Source organism: Hemicordylus capensis, chromosome 1 (genome assembly GCF_027244095.1).
Source record: "Hemicordylus capensis ecotype Gifberg chromosome 1, rHemCap1.1.pri, whole genome shotgun sequence".
Lineage (NCBI taxonomy): Eukaryota > Metazoa > Chordata > Lepidosauria > Squamata > Cordylidae > Hemicordylus > Hemicordylus capensis.
Genome location: NC_069657.1, coordinates 25,938,339 through 25,959,061, shown reverse-complemented (window position 1 = coordinate 25,959,061; position 20,723 = coordinate 25,938,339). Strand labels below are relative to the sequence as shown.

General features: G+C 47.0%; 1 protein-coding gene across 3 annotated transcripts in view; it reads left to right on the top strand.

Annotated features, from left to right (window-relative positions):
* LOC128336801 (cholesterol 24-hydroxylase-like) overlaps positions 1 to 15,434 on the top strand; it is a 39,375-nt gene extending 23,941 nt beyond the window's left edge. The window contains exons 9-15 of one of the 3 annotated variants that reach the window (XR_008312098.1): positions 3,554 to 3,616; positions 9,037 to 9,109; positions 10,275 to 10,359; positions 10,592 to 10,702; positions 12,707 to 12,795; positions 12,936 to 14,283; positions 15,131 to 15,212. Coding sequence is in view for 2 of the 3 variants with exons in the window: in XM_053276983.1 (XP_053132958.1) it covers positions 3,554 to 3,616; positions 9,037 to 9,109; positions 10,275 to 10,359; positions 10,592 to 10,702; positions 12,707 to 12,795; positions 14,217 to 14,283; positions 15,131 to 15,280 (638 nt within the window). In the remaining variant the exon portion in view is untranslated. Of the gene's footprint in view, positions 1 to 3,553; positions 3,617 to 9,036; positions 9,110 to 10,274; positions 10,360 to 10,591; positions 10,703 to 12,706; positions 12,796 to 12,935; positions 14,332 to 15,130 lie in introns of those variants that run through there. The other 2 variants (XM_053276983.1, XM_053276996.1) reach the window with 2 other exon arrangements.
* The last annotated feature ends 5,289 nt before the right edge of the window (positions 15,435 to 20,723 follow it).

Below are 20,723 nucleotides of genomic sequence, written 5' to 3'. Positions count from 1 at the left end.
CACGGTGTCGTCCGAATGTGTGCGTTCCGCAAGGCGACCCACCCAAGGTTTGGATTTTGAAACTGCAATCTGAACCCTTGGGCTGTAGTGAGTTTCATTGCCCCAACCCAAGGTTACACACAGCCTGCATGTCATCCAAATTTGGAACTGCAGGCTGCATTTACTGTGACCAAAGTTGAGGGAGGAAGCTCCTCCCTCCCTCCCTCCCTCCCTCCCTCTGTGATTGACTATGTGGGCTGTCCTTCATGCCAGAAGGAAGCCCGCACAGCCAGTTCTTCCTACTCTCTGCAATCTCACTGACTGCAGAGAGAGTGCTCTCCGTGACGTCTGAATTTGGACAGGAGAGTGCGGGGAGGGGAGCAGAATTGTGGGTCCATTGCACCTGCAGTTCTGTGATACATGTGAATGCAGCCTTCTTGTCCCAGGGCCCACTTCAACCGTGCTACTCCTCAGCTTCCTGCAGTTCCATGTGGGTTGAAGAAGGAGGCCCTCCCATCCTCTCAAGGGCACACCCGGAAGCAGCCTTTTGAATGAATGAATGAGGCATTTGTTTGCCAAGGAAGAAGGTGGGGTGGTGGTGGCAGGGAGGAGGCATGAGTTCATGGAGCAGCGGAAAGTAGTTCATGGAACAACTCAAAAAGGCAAAAGAAACAGCTTGGCATTTTGAGTGTGGAGTCAAAGACTCTTCTCAGGGGCAAGTATGTTGTGTGTGTGTGTATGTGTGTGTATGTGTGTATGTATGTATATGTATATGTATATGTATGTATGTGTATATGTGTATATGTGTATATATAGATATATATCCTAAAAAGTGCTGCATGAGATTTAAAAGCAAAAGGAGCGTGTGTCTCAGGCAGTTACTTTTTGGAAGTGTTTTCAGAGTTGTCCCCGATTAAGAGTCTTGGCCTCAGAATGTATTGAAGCCTGAGTAAATGAGGCTGTTGTGTGCACTTTGGGGGTTTCTTCCCTCTTTGGCATTTGCATGACCAGCAAGGTCACATCTTCACAGCTGTATTGTATCAATCAATCAATCAATCTCTATTTTGGTCAATAGGTAGCCAGACTGGTCTCTGGGATAACCTGGAGAGACCATATTATGCCTGTTTTAAAACAGTTGCACTGGCTGCCGATATGTATCCGAGTGAAATAGAAAATACTCGTTATTACCTTTAAAGCTCTGAACAGCTTGGGTCCGGGCTACCTTAGAGAGCGCCTTCTTCAGTATGATCCCCATCGCTCACTGAGGTCATCTTTAGAGGTCTGTCTCCAGTTACCGTCGGTACATCTGGTGGTGACTCGGAACCGGGCCTTTTCTGTAGCTGCTCCTGGCCTATGGAATGCACTCCCGGCAGATATCCGCAGTTTAGGCTTGCTGTCGGCCTTTAAGAGAACCCTAAAAATTTACTTGTTTGGCCTGGCCTTCCAAGGTTTTAAAATTGTTTTTAAAGTATTTCAATTGGTTTTAAATGGTTTTGAATTGTTTTTGACCTGTTTTAATATTGTTTTTAGCACTGTGTGTTAAATGGTGTATGTTTTTTAATTTGTTGTACACCGCCCAGAGCCTTTGGATGAGGTGGTTTATAAATGTAATATATAAATAATAAATAACTAGCTGACCCCGCACAGAGCATCTGTGCAGTTGTGCACTGAGCCTGTGGCATCCCCCCCCGCAGCGCCCTCGCTCGCTCCCCCCCGCAGCGCCCTCGCTCGCTCCCCCCCGCAGCGCCCTCGCTCGCTCCCCTCTCGCTCGCTCTCCCCCCGCAGCGCCCTCGCTCGCTCTTCCCCACAGCGCCCTCCCCCCGCAGCGCCCTCCCCCCGCAGCGCCCTCCCCCCGCAGCACTCCCCCCCGCAGCGCCCTCCCCCCGCAGCACTCCCCCCCGCAGCACTCCCCCCCGCAGCGCTCTCCCCCGCAGCGCTCTCCCCCGCAGCGCTCTCCCCCGCAGCTCCCCCCCGCAGCTCCCCCCCGCAGCGCTCTCCCCCGCAGCTCCCCCCCGCAGCGCTCTCCCCCGCAGCTCCCCCCCGCAGCTCCCCCCCGCAGCGCTCTCCCCCGCAGCGCTCCCCCGCAGCGCTCTCCCCCGCAGCTCCCCCCCGCAGCGCTCTCCCCCGCAGCTCCCCCCCGCAGCGCTCCCCCCTGCAGCTCCCCCCCGCAGCTCCCCCCTGCAGCTCCCCCCCGCAGCGCTCTCCCCCGCAGCTCTCCCCCGCAGCTCTCCCCCGCAGCGCTCTCCCCCGCAGCGCTCCCCCCGCAGCTCCCCCCCGCAGCGCTCTCCCCCGCAGCTCCCCCCCGCAGCGCTCCCCCCGCAGCGCTCTCCCCCGCAGCTCCCCCCGCAGCGCTCTCCCCCGCAGCTCCCCCCGCAGCGCTCTCCCCCGCAGCTCCCCCCGCAGCGCTCTCCCCCGCAGCTCCCCCCGCAGCGCTCTCCCCCGCAGCTCCCCCCGCAGCGCTCTCCCCCGCAGCTCCCCCCGCAGCGCTCTCCCCCGCTCTCCCCCCGCAGCGCTCTCGCCCGTTCTCCCCCCGCAGCGCTCTCGCTCGCTCTCCCCATTGGGCGGGCCAGGCCATCCCACCGCTGCCTCCCACCACCTCCTCCCGTCTGGTAGGGCTTTGCCCGCCTCCTGCCCACCTCCTCGCTGCCGCCATTATTTCTCCCCACCATTGCGTCCTCTTCCTGGCCGGTGGGGCTTCGCCCACCATCCACCCACCTCTTCTGGCCGGAGGGGCTTCGCCTGCCGGCCCTCCACCTTTGCATTCTGACCGCCGCCATTATTTCTCTCCACTTCTATTAGGGGTGTGCACGGAACCGCGGAGCTGCGGTCTGGCACTGGGGTGGGGGGTTCCATTAAGGGCAGGGGGGGCTTTACTTACCCCTCCCGCGCTTTCCACATTCTGCCGCCGTAATTATTGAAAAAATTGCTCCTCCAATGGCTCCTCCTCCGATGGCTGCTCCGTTAAAAAAAATGGCTGCCCCCTTGAAGCCCCGGCCCCCTGCTGCTGCCCTCTTGAAGCCCCCTCCCGCCTCCTTAAATCTCGCCCGGGCCCCGAGATAACTCTTCAGAAGCGGGCGGCGGGGAGATGTCCTCCCGCCCCCTTCCCTGCCGGGCTCAGGCTGCAAAAGTCTTTAGGAAGGCTTCTGCGCATTGCATTCCAACTGACCTTAACCATCACAGGCTCCTCCTCCTTATCTGCATAGGGAATCCCCACTGCCCAATCACCATGGTGCTTCTGCTCTCACAGGCTCCTCCTCCCTATCTGCATATGGAATCCCCACTGCCCAATCACCATGGTGCTTCTGCTCTCACAGGCTCCTTCTCCCTATCTGCATATGTAATCCCCACTGCCCAATCAGGTGCTTCTGCTTGCAAATTCTGTCAGCCAATCACCTCCTTTCTACCACGTCCCCACGCCTGGCCTGTCTTGGAGAATTAATAATATATAGATTAATAAATGATCAGGAACAAAAAGAAAATAGACAGCTGTATTGTATGTTCAGAATCCTCCAGAACTTGCCCTTACATCCCTTCAGAGAGAGATGTCAACCTTGTATGTTTTCTGTCTTGACAGCACAGGCAGGGGACTGCGATGAAGAAAACATGCTGGACAATTTCGTCAACTTCTTCGTTGCGGGTGTGTATTCAATTACTCTTTTAATACACAATTGCTCTGAAACGCCAAGGAAGATTTGAAGGCAGAAACAACTTCTGCGCATACAGCCAATGGACATGCAGTTACAGATGTTCAGATTTGTTACAACACATGGGCAAGACATGCAGGGGGGTAGCAAGGTTGGAGTGGGCCCAGAGACAAGATTTTAAAATGCCCCCCCCCGCCCACTGAAGCTCAGCTCATGAAGCAAAGAAATCTTAAATGAGGCTGAATAGTGGTAACAAAAAGCACAGTAAAGTCTGTCTGTCTGTCTGTCTGTCTGCTATGTGCCACAATAGAACATCATCCTAAATTATTTTTAGAAAGGTTTTGTAAATTGTGGACGGTGCAAGTCATTTAATGGTCCTAGAGAAAGACATGCTGTTCTGGTAGCTCCAGGTCTTAACACCCACATCAATTTGGGAGGATGAATACAACTGAAGGAAGCCCGGGTGGGTGCACGGCTGGGGGAGTCAGTCATGTGACTTGCCTCTGGGGGCCCCCCAAGGCAGTGGGCCCCCAGACAACTGTCTCCCCTCGCCCTATTATAGTTACGCCCCTGAAGACATGTATGTCTTGATTGGAATCTTTACACCATGTGCTAACCTCGTACTGAATGAGGAACCAATACAAATGGGGTGAGAGAAGCTACTAATGAACAAAACCCTCAAATTTCTTAACAGATATTTAGTTAGTTAGTGTATTTTATACCACCAATATATATATCTCTGGGCAGTTTATACACTAAACTAATTAGCAAAATAATAGGGGTGTGCATGGACTGCAGTCCGAGCTGCAGTCCAGCAAATTGGTTCAGCCTGGTTTGGATGAACCATGGACCAGTCCGGTGATTTGAGGCAGTGGTGGCGAGCAGCACCTTTAAAAGTAAAGTCGCAGGTACTTACCAGTGTGACTGCTGCTCCGGGGCAGTTTTGTGCTGCGGTGGCACTCCCCCCGCAGCCCATGTCATCCACCCCAATTCAAGTTGGTAGACACATAAACTTTTGAGGCGCAAGTGGGCTTACTTGTGAACTGCTTAACCAATTTAAACAAAATTTGCTGCAGCTGTAGGGACACATAGGGACACCTCAGTGGCGTAGTTTGTGATGATGTCATCCACCCCAATTCAAGTTGGTGGACACATAAACTTTTGAGGTGCAAGTGCACTAACTTGTGAACTGCTTAACTGATTTGAACCAAATTTGCTACAGCTGTATGAACACATAATGATGCCTCAGTGGTGTCGTTTGTGATGATGTCTTCCAACCTGATCCAAGATGGTGGTTGCATGAATGTCTGAGGCACAAGCCGGCTAATTTGTGGACTGTCTAATCCACTTGAACCAAATTGGGGACAGTTGGAGTGAGTGACACAAAGGGACACCTCAGTGGCATCATTTGTGATGATGTCATCCACACCGGTTCAAGATGGTGGACACATAAACTTTTGAGGCACAAGTGGGCTTACTTGTGAACCACTTAACCAATTTAAACAAAATTTGCTGCAGCTGCAGGGACACACAGGGACACCTCAGTGGCATAGTTTGTGATGATGTCATCCACCCCGATTCAAGTTGGTGGACACATAAACTTTTGAGGTGCAAGTGCACTAACTTGTGAACTGCTTAACTGATTTGAACCAAATTTGCTACAGCTGTATGAATACATAATGATGCCTCAGTGGTGTCGTTTGTGGAGATGTCATCCACCCCGATCCAAGATGGTGGACGTGTGAACTTTTGAGGTGGAAGTGTACTAACTTGAGGACTGTCTAGCCAATCTCAACTAAATTTGATACAGTTGTAGTGAGTGACACACAGGGACACCTCAATGGTGTAGTTTGTGATGATGTAATCCACCCAATGCATGAACATTTGAGGTGCAAGAGATCTAACTTGTGGAGCTCAATTTGGACCAACTTTAGTCCAGTTGTAGAGACAGTGAAAGGAAAGTAGGCTGATTAGTTCTTACTAGAACAACTTTTCCTTTTTGTTGTTGTTGGCTTGTTTAGTTCTTTCTTTGCTGTGGTGTTAAGATAGTCTGTTTCTGTCTCCCCTTCTTGAAAGCCTGAAAATAATAAATATACGCTTAGCAAATAAGCAGCCCACAGGAGCTCTTTATGCAGGGACCTTCTTCATCAGGCCTCTGGATCCTCTGAGGAGGATTGCATCTTTTTAACCATATATTGATAGTGCCTATTCAATTTGCAGCCCGCTACTGGACAAGCCTATATCCAGGGCTGACCATAGGGCTGGGCGACCAGGGCCATCGTCCCGAGCCCTGCGCTGGGGCAGGCCCCGCACTGGAGCAGCCTGCCCTGCAGAAATTTATCTTTCTCCCCCAGCCCAGGCAACCAGTAATGCTCCGGACAGGCTTGCCTGCTCTCTAGGCTCCCTGCAGGCTGCTACAGCTCCTAGGAGTGTGCCCGGACCAGTTCGGAGGGATCCACATCCCTAACAGCTCCCTCTCCACCAGGAGGACTATCAGCTGTTTGGTGGTGGGCGGGGCTTCCAGAAAGGAAGGCCGTCCTAAAGCGCTTCAGTGCAGAAGCTCTCCCCGCCCTAAGGTCGGCCCTGGGTGGCAGAGTCCCATCTCCAGGCCCTTGAAAAGAACAGCAGCCCAAGTCATAGCTGTGCAAAGGGAAGAATGGCACAGCATGGAGGAAGCGAGTGAGGGCTCTGTGCTATAGGCAGTTCATGGGCTGTGGTGGCTCCTGTTGGTTTTCCTCCGCCTCCAGTAATCCAGCCTTTCACAGGCTGGGGGGAAACCCTGGATTTCCATGGGAGGGAGGAGGATGGGAGCGGGGAGCCGTGAAAGCACCAGGGTGCTGGCGGGGAGTTTGGAGCAAGCAGGGAACTGGTGGGGTGCGAGGGAAGACCGCTTGTCCTTTATGCACCTAAGGGTTTCTGAGAACTCTGCTGCAGCTAGAGGTTCCTAATCTGCAGAACTGGATTTTTCCGCCTGTCCTTCTCCCCTGTCTCTCTTTTCAAATCCAGCCTTTTGCAAGTGCAGTCCCTCCTGCACAGAGCAGTGAGGGCTTAAGAAAAAGCTTGTCATAGCAACGCCACTGCCTAGCCCTGCCAGACCTACCCCCATTCCCAGTCCCTGAAGCTCCCCAGGAGGGGGATGGCCAGTGCTGGCTGCCCACCAGAGCATTGTGCTGTGCAAACTCTGTGCCCTGCTCTGCAGGCAGCCCTCCTCACAGTCCTTCTCACAGCCAGCAGGGGAAGGTATGTGATTTCCCTTTTTCCATCTCCCCCCACTCCTGTATATTTATGGAATGGCTTGATATAGGGCTTTGATATCAGGCACAGGGGTGTGTGTGTGAACGCACTATGCCCAAGTTGCTTGGCTGTCCAGAAAGTCTGAGTGAGAACTGTGAAGCAAGGGGCTTGTGTTGTGCTTTTAACTTTCCCCCTTACAAATGTATTATATGTCCAAGCTGGTTGGACTTGTCCAAAAGCCTCACCTACACTATTTACTCAGTATATCATCAGGCAGTATGATTCTGTAATCAAATGAAATGTTAAGGAGGCCCCTCACATGCTGATTCGCCACCAGCTCCCCACACACACACCCCGCTAGGGACTGCCTTGCCTATATCACTTGATGTTTTAACCCTTAACCCCTGCTAAATGGGCAAAGAGGCACCTTTTACCATGGTGATTCTCTTTATTTAGCAGGGGGAGAGTAACTGGCCCTATCCACCCCCAGCACAGTACTTCCAGTGACTGTTGCTGGTGTCTATCTGATGTTTCTTTTTAGAATGTGAGCCCTTTAGGGACAGGGAGCCATCTTATTTGTTTTATTTCTCTTTGTAAACCGCCCTGAGCCATTTTTGGAAGGGCGGTATAGAAATCGAATTAATAATAATAATAATAATAATAATAATAAGAGCAGGGGTTACACCAGCACTGAGAAAAGTACAGAACAGTGGGGAATGGCTATTGCATTGAAAATTATTGATTTTTTGCCAGTGGCCTCTGCTTGAAAAATAGTGAAGATTACCAGTGTAGTGGGTGAAACAGGCCTTAGTAGTTTGTGACAGTTTGGCAAGGCCTGTGTTATTTCCTCCCACTCAGGCTCAGCCTCTCATTGGTGGGAAGGCCTTGCCATCTTAGCTGATGGAGGAAGGAGAGAATGGAACTTCTCACACAGCTAGGTAAAGGTAAAGTGTGCCGTCAAGTCGATTCCGACTCCTGGCGCCCACAGAGCCCTGTGGTTGTCTTTGGAAGAATACAGGAGGGGTTTACCATTGCCTCCCATGCAGTAGGAGATGATGCCTTTCAGCATCTTCCTATATCGCTGCTGCCCAATATAGTACCAGCAGGGATTTGAACCGGCAACCTTCTGCTTGTTAGTCAAGCATTTCCCCACTGCACCACTTAAAGTGATCTCACACAGCTAGTACAGGGCAAACTAGCTAGCTTTCTCACTGAAACCACCAACATATGCCATCTCTAGGAATCAGTTGCCGACATCTAGACTGAATTACCCTTTACATGAGATTCTAATAACTCCCAAATAGTAAAGGTAAAGTGTGCCATCAAGTCGGTGTCGATTCCTGGCGACCACAGAGCCCTGTGGTTGTCTTTGGTAGAATACAGGAGGGGTTTACCATTGCCTCCTCCCACACAGTGTGAGATGATGCCTTTCAGCATCTTCCTAGATCACTGCTGCCCGATATAGGTATTTCCCGTAATCTGAGAAACATAGTCCATAGTCTGGGAAACATACCAGCGGGGATTCGAACCAGCAACCTCTGGCTTCCTGATCAAGTCATTTCCCTGCTGTGCCATTAGGTAGCTTCCTAAATAGTACTATTACTGAGTAAATCAGTGTGGATGTCAGCCAGTGTCTGGAAAAATATATATGTTGCTTGCCGTGATGAGGAAAATTACTCAAAACAGTCCCATTTCCTCCTCATATAATCCACTAAATTTCCTAAGATCATTATTCTTGTTGGCTTCCGTTCCCAAAGGCAGCTTAAATTTTAATTTGGACTATCTATCTATCTATCTATCTATCTAATTAACATATTTCAAAACTCGCGTCTCTGGGCGGCTTACAACAAACAAACAAAATGTTAAAACAGTAGTTAAAACAAAATAAATGATATAGTAAAAGTTAAAACATTACAATGATTTAAATTTTAAAACAACATTTTAAAAAGGTTTTAAAATATCGTTAAAACAATATTTAATTAAAAGCCTGGGTGAACAGATGCATCTTTAAAGACTTTTTAAAAGTTGTCAGAGATGGGGAGGCTCTTATTTCAGCAGGGAGTGTGTTCTAAAGCTTTGGGGCAGCAGCAGACTTCTTTCTTTTACAAATGGGTTAAATCCAATCTCTAGTTATATTTCTAGAACCCTCCTCCACCTAAACAGATTTTCTATCCTGCAGGTCGAGAAACGTCTGCCAATCAGATGTCTTTTGCCGTAATGGAGCTGGGGAGGCACCCTGAGATAGTTGCAAAGTAGGTAAACTGTGCTACCCACTTACTCCCTTTATTTAATTTTATCTATCTGTCTATCTAGCCACCTTAAGTGGTGCAGTGGGGAAATGCTTGACTAACAAGCAGAAGGTTGCTGGTTCAAATCCCTGCTGGTACTATCGATTAATCATATTTCTATACTGCCTGATATGTACATCTCTAGGTGGTGAATATTTAAAAGTTGCAGATTAAAATACATGGCAATAAAAACAATTGAATAAAATAGATATTAAAACAAGTTTTAAAAATTATTAAATTAATTATAATTAAAAGCCTGTGAAAACAGGAGAGTCTTCAGGTTCTTCCTAAAAACAAACAGAGGAGGAGATGCTCTTATTTCAGTAGGGAGCATATCCCAAAGCCCTGGGGCAGCCATAGATAAAGCCCGGTTACATATTTTCCCCCTTAACTTCCTCATAGGAAGCTGCCTTATACCAAGTCAAACCATTGGTGCATCTAGCTGAGGCAGTGGCTTCCCCAAGGTTTCAGGCAGGAGTCTCTTCCAGCCCTATCTGCAGATGCCAGGGACTAAACCTGGAAACTGCATGCAAGCAGATGCTCTACCACTGAGCTATGGCCCCATCTCCTAAGGGCAATATCTTACACTAGCTGGGCCAGCCGCCAGGCCTGCTTCTCCTGTCCCACTCCCACCCAGCTGGCCAGCCGGCTTTCAAACCAGCCCGTCCCCTCCTCCTGCCCGCTGCAGCCTGCTCCCTGAGGCCAGGCCGGTCTGCCACCGCCTCCTCATCTCAGCAGCTGTTTTCTCCCCTTCACTAGTCCAGCAGCTGCTTGCAAACTCTCGTGAGAGCTGCCACACATGGAATTCGCGACAGGTACGCCTAGGAGAAATAAATATATAGATGGTTACTCACCCAAATGCAAATGCAAACCAAGGCAGACTCTATTTTGCAAAGGGGTCACTTCATGCACACTACTGCAAGACCAGCTCTCATTATTGTAGATTCTGGAGGCTGCCTTTGTAACTTTTTTTGGTGAAATTACCGAACATTTTGCATATGTAAGGAAATTATGGTGATGCTTATCTTAGGAAGATAAGATAACAGAAATCTTTTCAGATAACAGAAATCTTTTAGCATGAAAGATGAGTGAACACTTGACTGAAACATCTCCTGATTCTGATTCTTAGACTTCAGGCTGAAGTGGATGAAGTCCTTGGTGCCAGGGAAGATGTTGCCTATGAAGATCTTGGAAAGCTCAAATATTTATCACAGGTACAATTGTTGGGGAACTAATACTGAGGGTGACTTATGTTTGCTGAAAACCGCCCAGACCAGTAAATTCATGGCTGAGTTGGAGTCTTAATCAGATGCTCCAGATGCAAGTGCATCCCTTCTGTTTGCCAAATGAGAGAGAGAGAGAGAGAGAGAGAGAGGGAGAGAGAGGGAGAGAGAGAGAGAGAATTCTTCTGGTTCTAAATTCATAAATTCACCTTCACTGTCTCAGGTTCTCAAAGAAACTCTCAGGTTGTACCCACCGGCTGCAGCCACTCTACGCAGGCCAAAAAAGGACACCATCATTGAAGGGATCAACATTCCAAAAAACACCACCTTGATTGTGAGTCTGTTGCATGAACTGCCATGTGCAGTTTTCTCGAACATATTGAGCTGATTCAGATGATACAGCCTATCTTAATTTCATGAGGAAGGAACATGGGGAAACTACGCTTTCCCCTCACCCCCGTGTAGCAACACACAGATACCAAATCATGTGGGGAGAGTGGTTCCGCCAAACAATGTTATTTTAATATTGGAAGTAACTGGTTTTCCTCACCTCTTGATAATATTATTTGAAACTACTTACCTATGAGTATACTTACTTTAGTGACACACCTTTATTTCAGATGGTGATCCTTTAGTACAGGGTGTCTTAACCTTGGGTCCCCAGATGTTGTTGGACTACCACTCCCATCATCCCCAGCCACAAAGGGCCATGGCTGGGGTGATGGGAGTTGTAGTCCAACATCTGGGGACCCAAGGCTAAGAAACCCTGCTTTAGGAGGACCATACCAGCCATTTTTTTTACACCTTTTTACAATTAATATTGCTTGGGCCAGTTCAGATTATACTTTGTCTGCCTGGCCCACCACACGTGATAAAGGCATACATGTGCCATGAGTGCACAGATCGTCTTTGTGCCTAATTGTGTGCAGGGGCAGTTTGTATAAAGGGTTCCTCTTCACATGCTAGAAACAGCAGCGTAGTTGGGACAGAGGGGGCCTGTCTTCGCCCTTCTTGCCACACCACCACTGCTCCTCCAGCCGCCCGCTCCTGCTTGCCTCTCTCCTCCCTGCTTCCAAGCAGATCTGGAACCGGATGGGAATGGAGAGAGCACATTCACCCTGACGCCGAGAGAGCACACTCTCCATTCCCATCCAGTTCTGGGGCTGCTTGAAAGCACAGAGGAGAGAGAGAGACAGAAAGGGGCCTCCCTGCTTCCAAGTGTGCCCAAGCCTGACGGCAAGTGGTGGGTGGCAGGAAGTGGCAGGAGCCATAGTAGTTGGAGAGGGTGGGGAAGTGGCAAGTGGCCAAAGGGCCCTTAGTGGCCCCATCCCTCTGGCAGCCTGCGTTGTTTGAACCGGGAGCTCTGCCCCTGGCTAGAAATACGAGTTTAAATTAATATTTCGAGTGTGAACTGCCCACCCCCCCAATGCAATTAGGGAGAGAGCCGGATGGGGGAAAGGATGAGCATGGCACATTCATGCCTGTTAAGATTAGTTATACAGTTATAACTATTTAATTTCATTGTCTTATGAATGGAAGAACCACCGTGTATTGCGAACTGCCCTCGGCTATTTTGGATAGGCAAGATATAAATAAACTAAATATAAATATAATATATTTCGCCTTAGATACCTCTCTAGAAAGTCATTTAACAAAGGCCATTATAACTCTGAAGGAAGTGTTGTATGTATTTGGTATAAATTGCATATACCAAGAGTGAAATGGAGCTTTCACTTCTGTGTTTGTAATTGTTTGGAGTTTGACTGATACACAAAGGAACCTGAGTGATACACTGGAATACCAAATGCCTTCTGAGAGCAGAATAATCTCTTGAATTAAATGAAGTAAAAAGGCCTGCAACAAATGCTGAAATAAGTGTACAGGAGGCCCATGTTATCCACGGTTGAGGGTGTGCACGAACCGAGGTTTGAGCACTGGTTTGGTGCCACAGGGAGGGGAGCAGGAGCTTTAAGAAACAGGAGAGCAGGTTCTTACTTGCTCTCTGCTGCCCCATGCAGCTTCCTACTGGGGTGGCGTTTGTCCCAGGTATCCACACTTGGTGCCAGCACGCACATGGCAACCGCCATGTGGGTTTCTTTATTCACGGTGCGTTTTAAGGTGGGTTTCTTTATTCACGGTTTCTGTATTCACGCCTGTAGGCGAGAACGGAACCCCCACAAATAAAGAGGGCCTCTTGTATTGTACAGGATTGACTGGGAAAATACATCAGGCTTTAAAAAAAAAAGACAATGTGGTCAAAACATGCAGTTGCCTCTTGATCAGTGTTTTTGCAGCTGAAGTCATAATTCAAATGTAAATACATTTCTTCTGTTGGCAGTTCAGCACATATGTTATGGGTCGTCTGGAGAAATTCTTCAAAGACCCACTTGTGTTCAATCCTGACCGATTTAGAAAAGACCAACCAAGGTGAGTGTGTTTACTGTAGGATAGAAAAAAAGGTATTCTAAAGAGGCTTTTTAAAAAAATTTAACAAAAGGCATAAGTTCTAGTAAATGTCAGAAATCTGACAAATGCTTAAGCTTGATTGCTAATTCGTTGAATTTTAGGAAGCCCAATAAGGGAACTTCGTAAACATTTGTGACATGAGGGCTTGTTTAAATGTCCTTACTGGTCAGTGATGGAAATGAGGAAGCATTGGGACACAGAGGTATCTACAAATCCACTTGCCAGCTTCCTAGTGGCGAGTGCCCACAGCCCTCTGGCAAGCAGGACATCCAGCACCACCCAGAGCTCCTCACCAGGGTTCTCATTTCCCCTGCCATTTTTTAGAAGGTAATAAACAGCAGGAATCCTTTCTGTGCAGTTTGAGGGGGCTCCCACCATTTCTTACCATCTTCGTATCCCAGTGCAAATGGCAGAGGATCTGCTTCTGACCTAAGCACTCTGCCTGTGTTCCAGAAAATAATCTGAGGGAAGAGAACAGATTGGTGGCAACCACAAATATTAGCAGGTTGTGAGTTTAGCCTCAATTTGTGGATTCCTGGACATCTACTGGAAGTGTCCAGTTGGCATCAAATGTACTTCTAAGTGTCAGACCAGGAGCATTTCCAGACAGCAGGCTTTACTGTGGGTTTACTGCAAGGATTTCCTGCAAGTTCGAATTTGCCCAAAAAACCTGAGGGGGAAAGTGGATTTTTTAAATCCCTGACTTAAATTGGACTACGTTCCAATGTGTAATGAAAAACCAGAATCATGTGTGGACTGCTCCCCAATAGCTCACAAGGACTTCGGGATAAATCTGGCCAATATGTGAGCACACACTGTCCATTCCAGAGGAGAAGTGAGCTAAAAGTCCCATCTGGAAATGCTCTTGTCCAACATTTCCCCCTTGGATCTCTTAATATCTTTAGAATTACTGGTAAATGTCAACATTCACCAAATTCTGACACTTAACTGGGATTGCCCACAAGGAGTATACCCTGACCTGCTTTTATGACTTTTTAACAACAGCTTGATTTGCAGCAGGTGAAGCATTTCACAACTTAGTAATAAGCTCTGCCACTCACCAATGTTTCAGCTTGAAGTTGTTGTTAAAGGCACAGGAGCCTGAGCCAATGAGAAACGTTTGCAATCTTAACACCCAGGCTATATAGGATGTAGGTTATGCTCAGCTCTTGGAAAAATGAGAAGCAGAATAATAAATATCAGTATTCTCATTGTACAGAAAGGGAAAACAAGGCTCAAAACTGAAGCGAAGATGAGTTCTGTAAAACAAAAACGCTATCTGCTGCAGCAGTCATCAGGGTTGCAATGCGACAGTTGCATAGTGTATCTTATTTGGACAAAAGCATCTAATTGATTGCTGTCTTCCTTTAATGATTCTTTAGGCCATACTTTTCCTATTTCCCATTTTCCCTGGGACCTCGTAACTGTATTGGGCAAAAATTTGCAAAGGTAAGTAAGACAGTTATCCTTAGTTCTCCTGTGGAGAGAGTGCCTGTCACTATAAAATCTGAGGCACTGTGAGATAGGACTGCTACAGGGCGTTCCCTTCATGAGGCCAGGTGAGCTGACTGCCTTGGGTGGAGGAATATTGGGGTGCCATCAGTGTGACTGCCATTTAAGGAGCTTGGCAGAATCGATCTGACCTTTTCACATTTTGCAAGGAGTGAAGAGGAACCTCATGCTTCTTGCTAAGCTTGCAAGAAGTACAAAGAGGCTGCTGGCAACCTTCCCTGCTCACTATCCCTGCACCACTTTCAAAGCTTGTAAGGATCATATTTGGAAGTGGGGTGGACTGGTGTTCCCTGTAACAGGGATTCCCAGATATTGTGGACTACAACTCCCATTGTCCCCAAACAAAGGCATTGCAGCTCAGGATGATGGGAGTTGTAGTCAACATCACCTGGGAATCCCTGTTACAGAGAACACTGGGAGGAATGCAGTTCCTTAGACCGCCCCAGGTCTGCTGCACCTCCCACTGAGCCTCTCCAGTAGTTCCTTTTCTTGATTGGTCCATGTTGATCTTGTGCCGGCTATAGGGCAAAACTAGTCCTGTTTGTTATGGCAAGCAGAAGAGGGCAGGTAAAGGGACGGAAATACAGATATAGCAGGGAAAAGAAGGCAGCAAAGTGGATTTTAAAAAAAAAAGATGGACTAGTTCTCTCTCTATATTTTTATATTACAATTGAGACCATGAATGAGTGTGTGCACTTTATCCAGAGTTACTGTTTGGATCTCTTCCTGTGTCCAAATCACTACAACCAGCTCACCATTTCATTTTGTTTTGTTTCTGTAACAGATCGAGGCGAAAGTGGTGATGGCCAAATTTCTTCAGAGATTTGAATTCCAGCTGGTTCAGCCACAGAGTTTTAAAGTTTTGGACAAGGGAACATTGAGGCCATTAGATGGCGTAGTGTGCAGACTGAAACCACGCCATCAGTCGGATTGAGAAGAAGCTTAATGGAATTGTTGACTGCAAGGTTTTGTTCACTAAATTTTGCAGTTCCTACTGGAATGTGTTAAGGTGCATTTTTTAAATTTGCATTACTTTAAAAATCTATATGTAAAATGTGCCATCAAGTCGATTTTGACTCCTGGCGCCCACAGAGCCCTGTGTTTGTCTTTTGGTAGAATACAGGAGGGGTTTATCATTGCCTCCTCCTGTGCAGTATGAGATGATGCCTTTCAGCATCTTCCTATATCGCTGCTGCCTGATGTAGTAGCAGCGGCGATTTGAACCGTCAACCTTCTGCTTGTTAGCTAAGCATTTTCCTGCTGTGCCACTTGAGGGTGTGTGTGTGTGTGTGTGTGTGTGTGTGTGTGTGTGTGTGTGTGTGTGTGTATGGAAGACAGAGATGCTTCACAAAACATTTTAAACCTCTGTAACGGAAATTATATAAGTCAAGTTTAAATATTTACAGCCCAGTTCTATGCATATTTGCTGCCACCTAATGCTGCAGCGGAGAAATGACTTGATTAGCAAGCCAGAGGTTGCCGGTTCAAATCCCCACGGGTATGTTTCCCAGACTATGGGAAACACCTATATTGGGCAGCAGCGATATAGGAAGGTGCTGAAAGGCATCATCTCATACTGCACAGGAGGAAGCAACGGTAAACCCCTCCTGTATTCTACCAAAGACAACCACAGGGCCCTGTGGTCACCAGGAACCACACCAACTCGACAGCACACTTTACATTTGGATTTTTAAAGTAATGCAAATTTAAAAATGCACTTCAACACATTCCAGTAGGAACTGCAAAATGTAGTGAACAAAACCTTGCAGTCAACAATTCCATTGTTGACTGGAGGAAGGAGGCAATGGTAAACCCCTCCTGTATTCTACCAAAGACAACCACAAGGCTCAGTGGGCACAAGAGTCAACACTGACTCGAGGGCACACTTTACTTTTCTATGCATATTTACTCAGTGATCAGTCTTGCTGAGTTCAAAAGGGATTTATTCACAGCGGAGTGTACCTATGGTTGCCATTTTAATCTGTGCAAAAATCAGCAAGGAAACATTTGTCATAAATGTAGCAGGAGCTCTTATACAGGACTGAGCCAACCAACTCTATTATGCATTAGCTGAAGTTGAGTTCAGGGGATTGGGACATGTTTGCCAGTGTCTGGCAGCAACCAGCAAATTTAATATTGTTTTATGCAATTTTGTATTTACCACATGTTGTAAAGGAAACAAAAATGGGCCTTATGGGACTGAAATATTTAGGATCTCATTCTCCAAAAGTTGTGAACTTTCCTACAGTTTTACCATCTGGAGAAGAACCAAGCTCTCTCATCCATAGATGTCAACTCCTGATTTATTAATTTGTTTTCTCTCCAGAGGCATTAATGCCACAGGGTAGCCATTTTATAACCATTTTCTCTTGGCTCTCTGAGAATTGAGAACCTTTCTTGATAAGAAAGACCAAACTTCAAATGGAATCTTCCTCTCCTCCGGAAGTACTTAACCTGATAATGCCCCCTACCCCGTGGCATCTTTGTTTGAAATACTTTTCCCTCAGTTGTCCAGTTCCGCTGTTTCATACTCTGTCCCCATTTGTGAATTGAGTCAGTAGAACACAGCCACAGAACCTCCATATACTATACAACAATTTCAAAAATTTTCACACAATGCCATACACTGATTAGACTATTTAATAGGTGCCCATTGTTGTCTGTGTTCTTTATATTCTCATAAATCAGCTCATGAACTCTCTAGCCGATTAGGATGATCTGGGGAGGTCCCAGGCTTTTAATTAAATACTGTTTTAATCATTTTAACATTGTTTTAAAGTATTGTTTTAAGGTTTTAAATTCTTGTAATCTTTTAACTTTTTGCTTATTTTTAACCAAGGTTTTAATTTCTCTGTTGTCATTATTTGTTTTAACTTTTCTGTTTTTTTGTAAACCACCCAGAGATGTAATTTTGGACGGTATAAAAATATGTTAAATAAAAATAAAATTATTACTGTTGCCACCGGCTCATTTAGTGGCTACTCAGGATCCGTCTTTCTCTGTGGCTGCCCAGGACTCTCTGTCAAAATAAGAGCTTCGTCTCTGGCTATTTTTTAAAAGACCCATAACGCACACCTGTTTTCTCTGGCTTTTACTTAACTAATTAATTTTAAATTGCTTTTTTTTTATTTCATAAAATTGTTTTAATCTTTTTATCCGGTTTTATATTTGTTGTATTTTAAATACTGTACTCTGCCTAGGGATACACATATCAGGCAGTATATAGATATGATAAATAAATACATAAAATAAATAAGTACAGGCTTACCTCACTGTCTGCAGACTCACCATCCCGACCTCGGCATGTGCAGGTGGGGTGGGGTGGGCTGAGTGGCCAAGAAGGGGTTAATTCTGCATATCCGCAGGTTGGGGTGTGGCAGGAAATTATCTTGGTGATCATTTCCAGCTGCCATTTTGTGGAGGGAAGCCATACTTATTTGATTTCCCACAAAGTTTTGGAGTCTTTTGGGCTTCTGGTGGGGCATCCCTAGACTGCTGAAGACCTGTTAAGCATGGTAGGGCATTTTATTTGGCCAATTTTCATGGTGATCTTTTGCCGGGGGCGGGGTTGAGTCTGGAAAGTTAACCTAAACCCTGCAATCCCATAGACTCAATAACTCTTTATCCATGGTTTCATTTCCCGCTGTAATCTGCAGGAACGGAAGCCCCGTGGATAATGAGGTACTCCTGCACAAAGCGTAGTTAAAGCCTTGCCACCAGTACTTTTAAAGATGTTTCCCATTTAGGATTGGTAAGTAAATAAGTGTGAGTGGTCTTTAGTTCAACCAAATGGTGTATTAAAGTTTTCTGTGATTCACTGTATCCACCTCATATCTCCAGTTGAGACTATACTTGGTCCAGCCAGCCCACCACACATGAAAAGGAAATGTACACACCATGAGCGCGCATGTCTTTCTCCCAACTGCCACCCCTGACACATTGGGGTGTCTTTCTCTAATTGTGTGGGATAGGTTCATCGAAACTCCCCTACAACATATGTGAGAAATACTAGTATTCCTAGCATGTGTAGAGAGGTGGCTTGGTGCACTGGACTGAGAGTGGGGAGCTTACTTTTAAAGAACATCCAGCATTCCTTTTCCCAGCCAGGGATTGAACCTGAGTCTGCTGCATGCAAAGCAATTGCCATTAAAACAAAGATAGGTGAGGCAGGTTGGTAAGTGACCTGTTCCAGGTAGGGCTGAGTCCTGCCATTTAAACAGCAGCATGAAAGACAGAATGAGGACTTCAGCATTTCCAGAGAACAGACATTCACACGGGTAACAACCTCTCAATCCCAGTCTTCCCAGTTCCAGACTGGCAGCTGTATATGGGAACTGGCTCTTTTGAAAAGCATTGTTGTTGGAAAGTGATATGGAAGTTCTCCCTCTGGTGTGAGATACAGGACATGCCACTATTACTAGTTATTTTAATACGAGGTATGTAGCATCATCAATGGCCTGGCCTTTGATGTTGCACTAATTGTCAAGGAAAGTACTTCTTTACACAACGTGTAATTGAATAATGAATTTGCTGCTGTCAGATGTGGGGATGGCCAGCAATCTAAAGGTAAAGGTAAAGTGTGCCGTCAAGTCGATTTTGACTCCTGGTGCCCACAGAGCCCTGTGGTTTTCTTTGGTAGAATACAGGCGGGGTTTACCATTGCCTCCTCCCGTGCAGTATGAGATGATGCCTTTTCAGCATCTTCCCAGGGTCGTAAATATAATAGGGCAAGAGGAGAAAGCTGTCTGGGGGCCCACTGCCTTTGGGGGGCCGCCAGAGGCAAGTCAGTTGTATTCATCCTCCAAAACTGATGTGATTGTTAAGACCTGGAGCTACCAGAACAGCATGTCTTTCTCGAGTACCATTAAATGACTTGCATCGTCCATAATAATTTAGGATGATGTTCTATTGTGGCACAAGGGTTTATATATATGTGTGTGTGTGTATATTCTTTCACTTCATGAGCTGAGCTTCAGTGGGTGGGGGGGCATTTTAAAATCTTGTCTCTGAGCCAACCTTGCTATGCCCCTGCAACTTCCTATATAGCTGCTGCACGATATAGTACCAGCAGGGATTTGAACCGGCAACCTTCTGCTTGTTAGTCAAGCATTTCCCCGCTGCGTCAATCTAGAGGGTTTTAAAAAGAGATTGGACAAATTCATGGAGGATAGAACCATCCTAGGGCAACCAAGATGATCAGGGGCCTGGAGCACCTTCCTTATGAGGCTAGGCTACAGCATCTGGGGCTCTTTACCTTGGAAAAGAGGTGACTAAGGGGAGACATGATTGAGGTTTGTAAACTTATGCATAGAGTATAGAGAGTGGACAGATAAAAGTTTTTCTCCTCCTCTCACAACACTAGAACCAGGGGGTATCCCATGAAACTGAAGGTCGGGAAATTTAGGACCGACAAGAGGAAGTACTTTTTCACACAGTGCATAATTAGTCTATGGAATTCTTTGCCATAGTTTGTGGTGTCGGTCACCAGCTTTGGTGGCTTTAAAAGGGGCTTAGACAGATTCATGGAAGACTGTTCTTTCAATGGCTACTAGTCTGATGGCTGTGGGCCATCTCCTGCCTCAGAGGCACAATGCTTCTCAATACCAGTTGCAGGGGAGCAACCGCAGGAGAGGGGGCATGGAGCAGGAGAGAGGGCATGCACATACCTCTTGCCTATGGGCTCCCCAGAGGCATCTGGTGGGCCACTGTGAGAAACAGGATGCTGGACACAGGATGCTCCACTGTGTGAAACAGAAGAAGAGACCTGATCTTAGGAGAGGAGAGCTGGTCTTATGGTAGCAAGCATGACTTGTCCCCCTAGCTAAGCAGGGTCTGCCCTGGTTACATTTGAATGGGAGACCACATATGAGCACTGTAAGTTATTTCCCTCAGGGGATGGGGCCACTCTGGGAAGAGCAGAAGCAGGGGCGTAACTATAATAGGGCAAGGGTAGACAGTTGTCTGGGAGCCCATGGCCTTGGGGGGCCCTCCAGAGGCAAGTCACATGACTGATTCCTCCAGCCGTGCACCCGCCCAGGCTTCCTTCAGTTGTATTCATCCTCCGAAATTGATGTGAGTGTTAAGACCTGGAGCTACCAGAACAGCATGTCTTTCTCTAGTACCATTAAATGACTTGCATCATCCACAGTTTACAAACCCTTTAAAAATAATAATTTGTTCTATTGTGGCACATAGGTTTATACACACACACACACACACATTACTATGATTTTTGTTACCACTATTCAGCCTCATTTAAGATTTCTTTACTTCATGAGCCGAGCTTCGGGGGGGGGGCATTTTAAAATCTTGTTTCTGGGCCCGCTCCAACTTTGCTATGCCCCTGAAGGTTTCAAGTTCCCTCTCTGGCTTCTCAA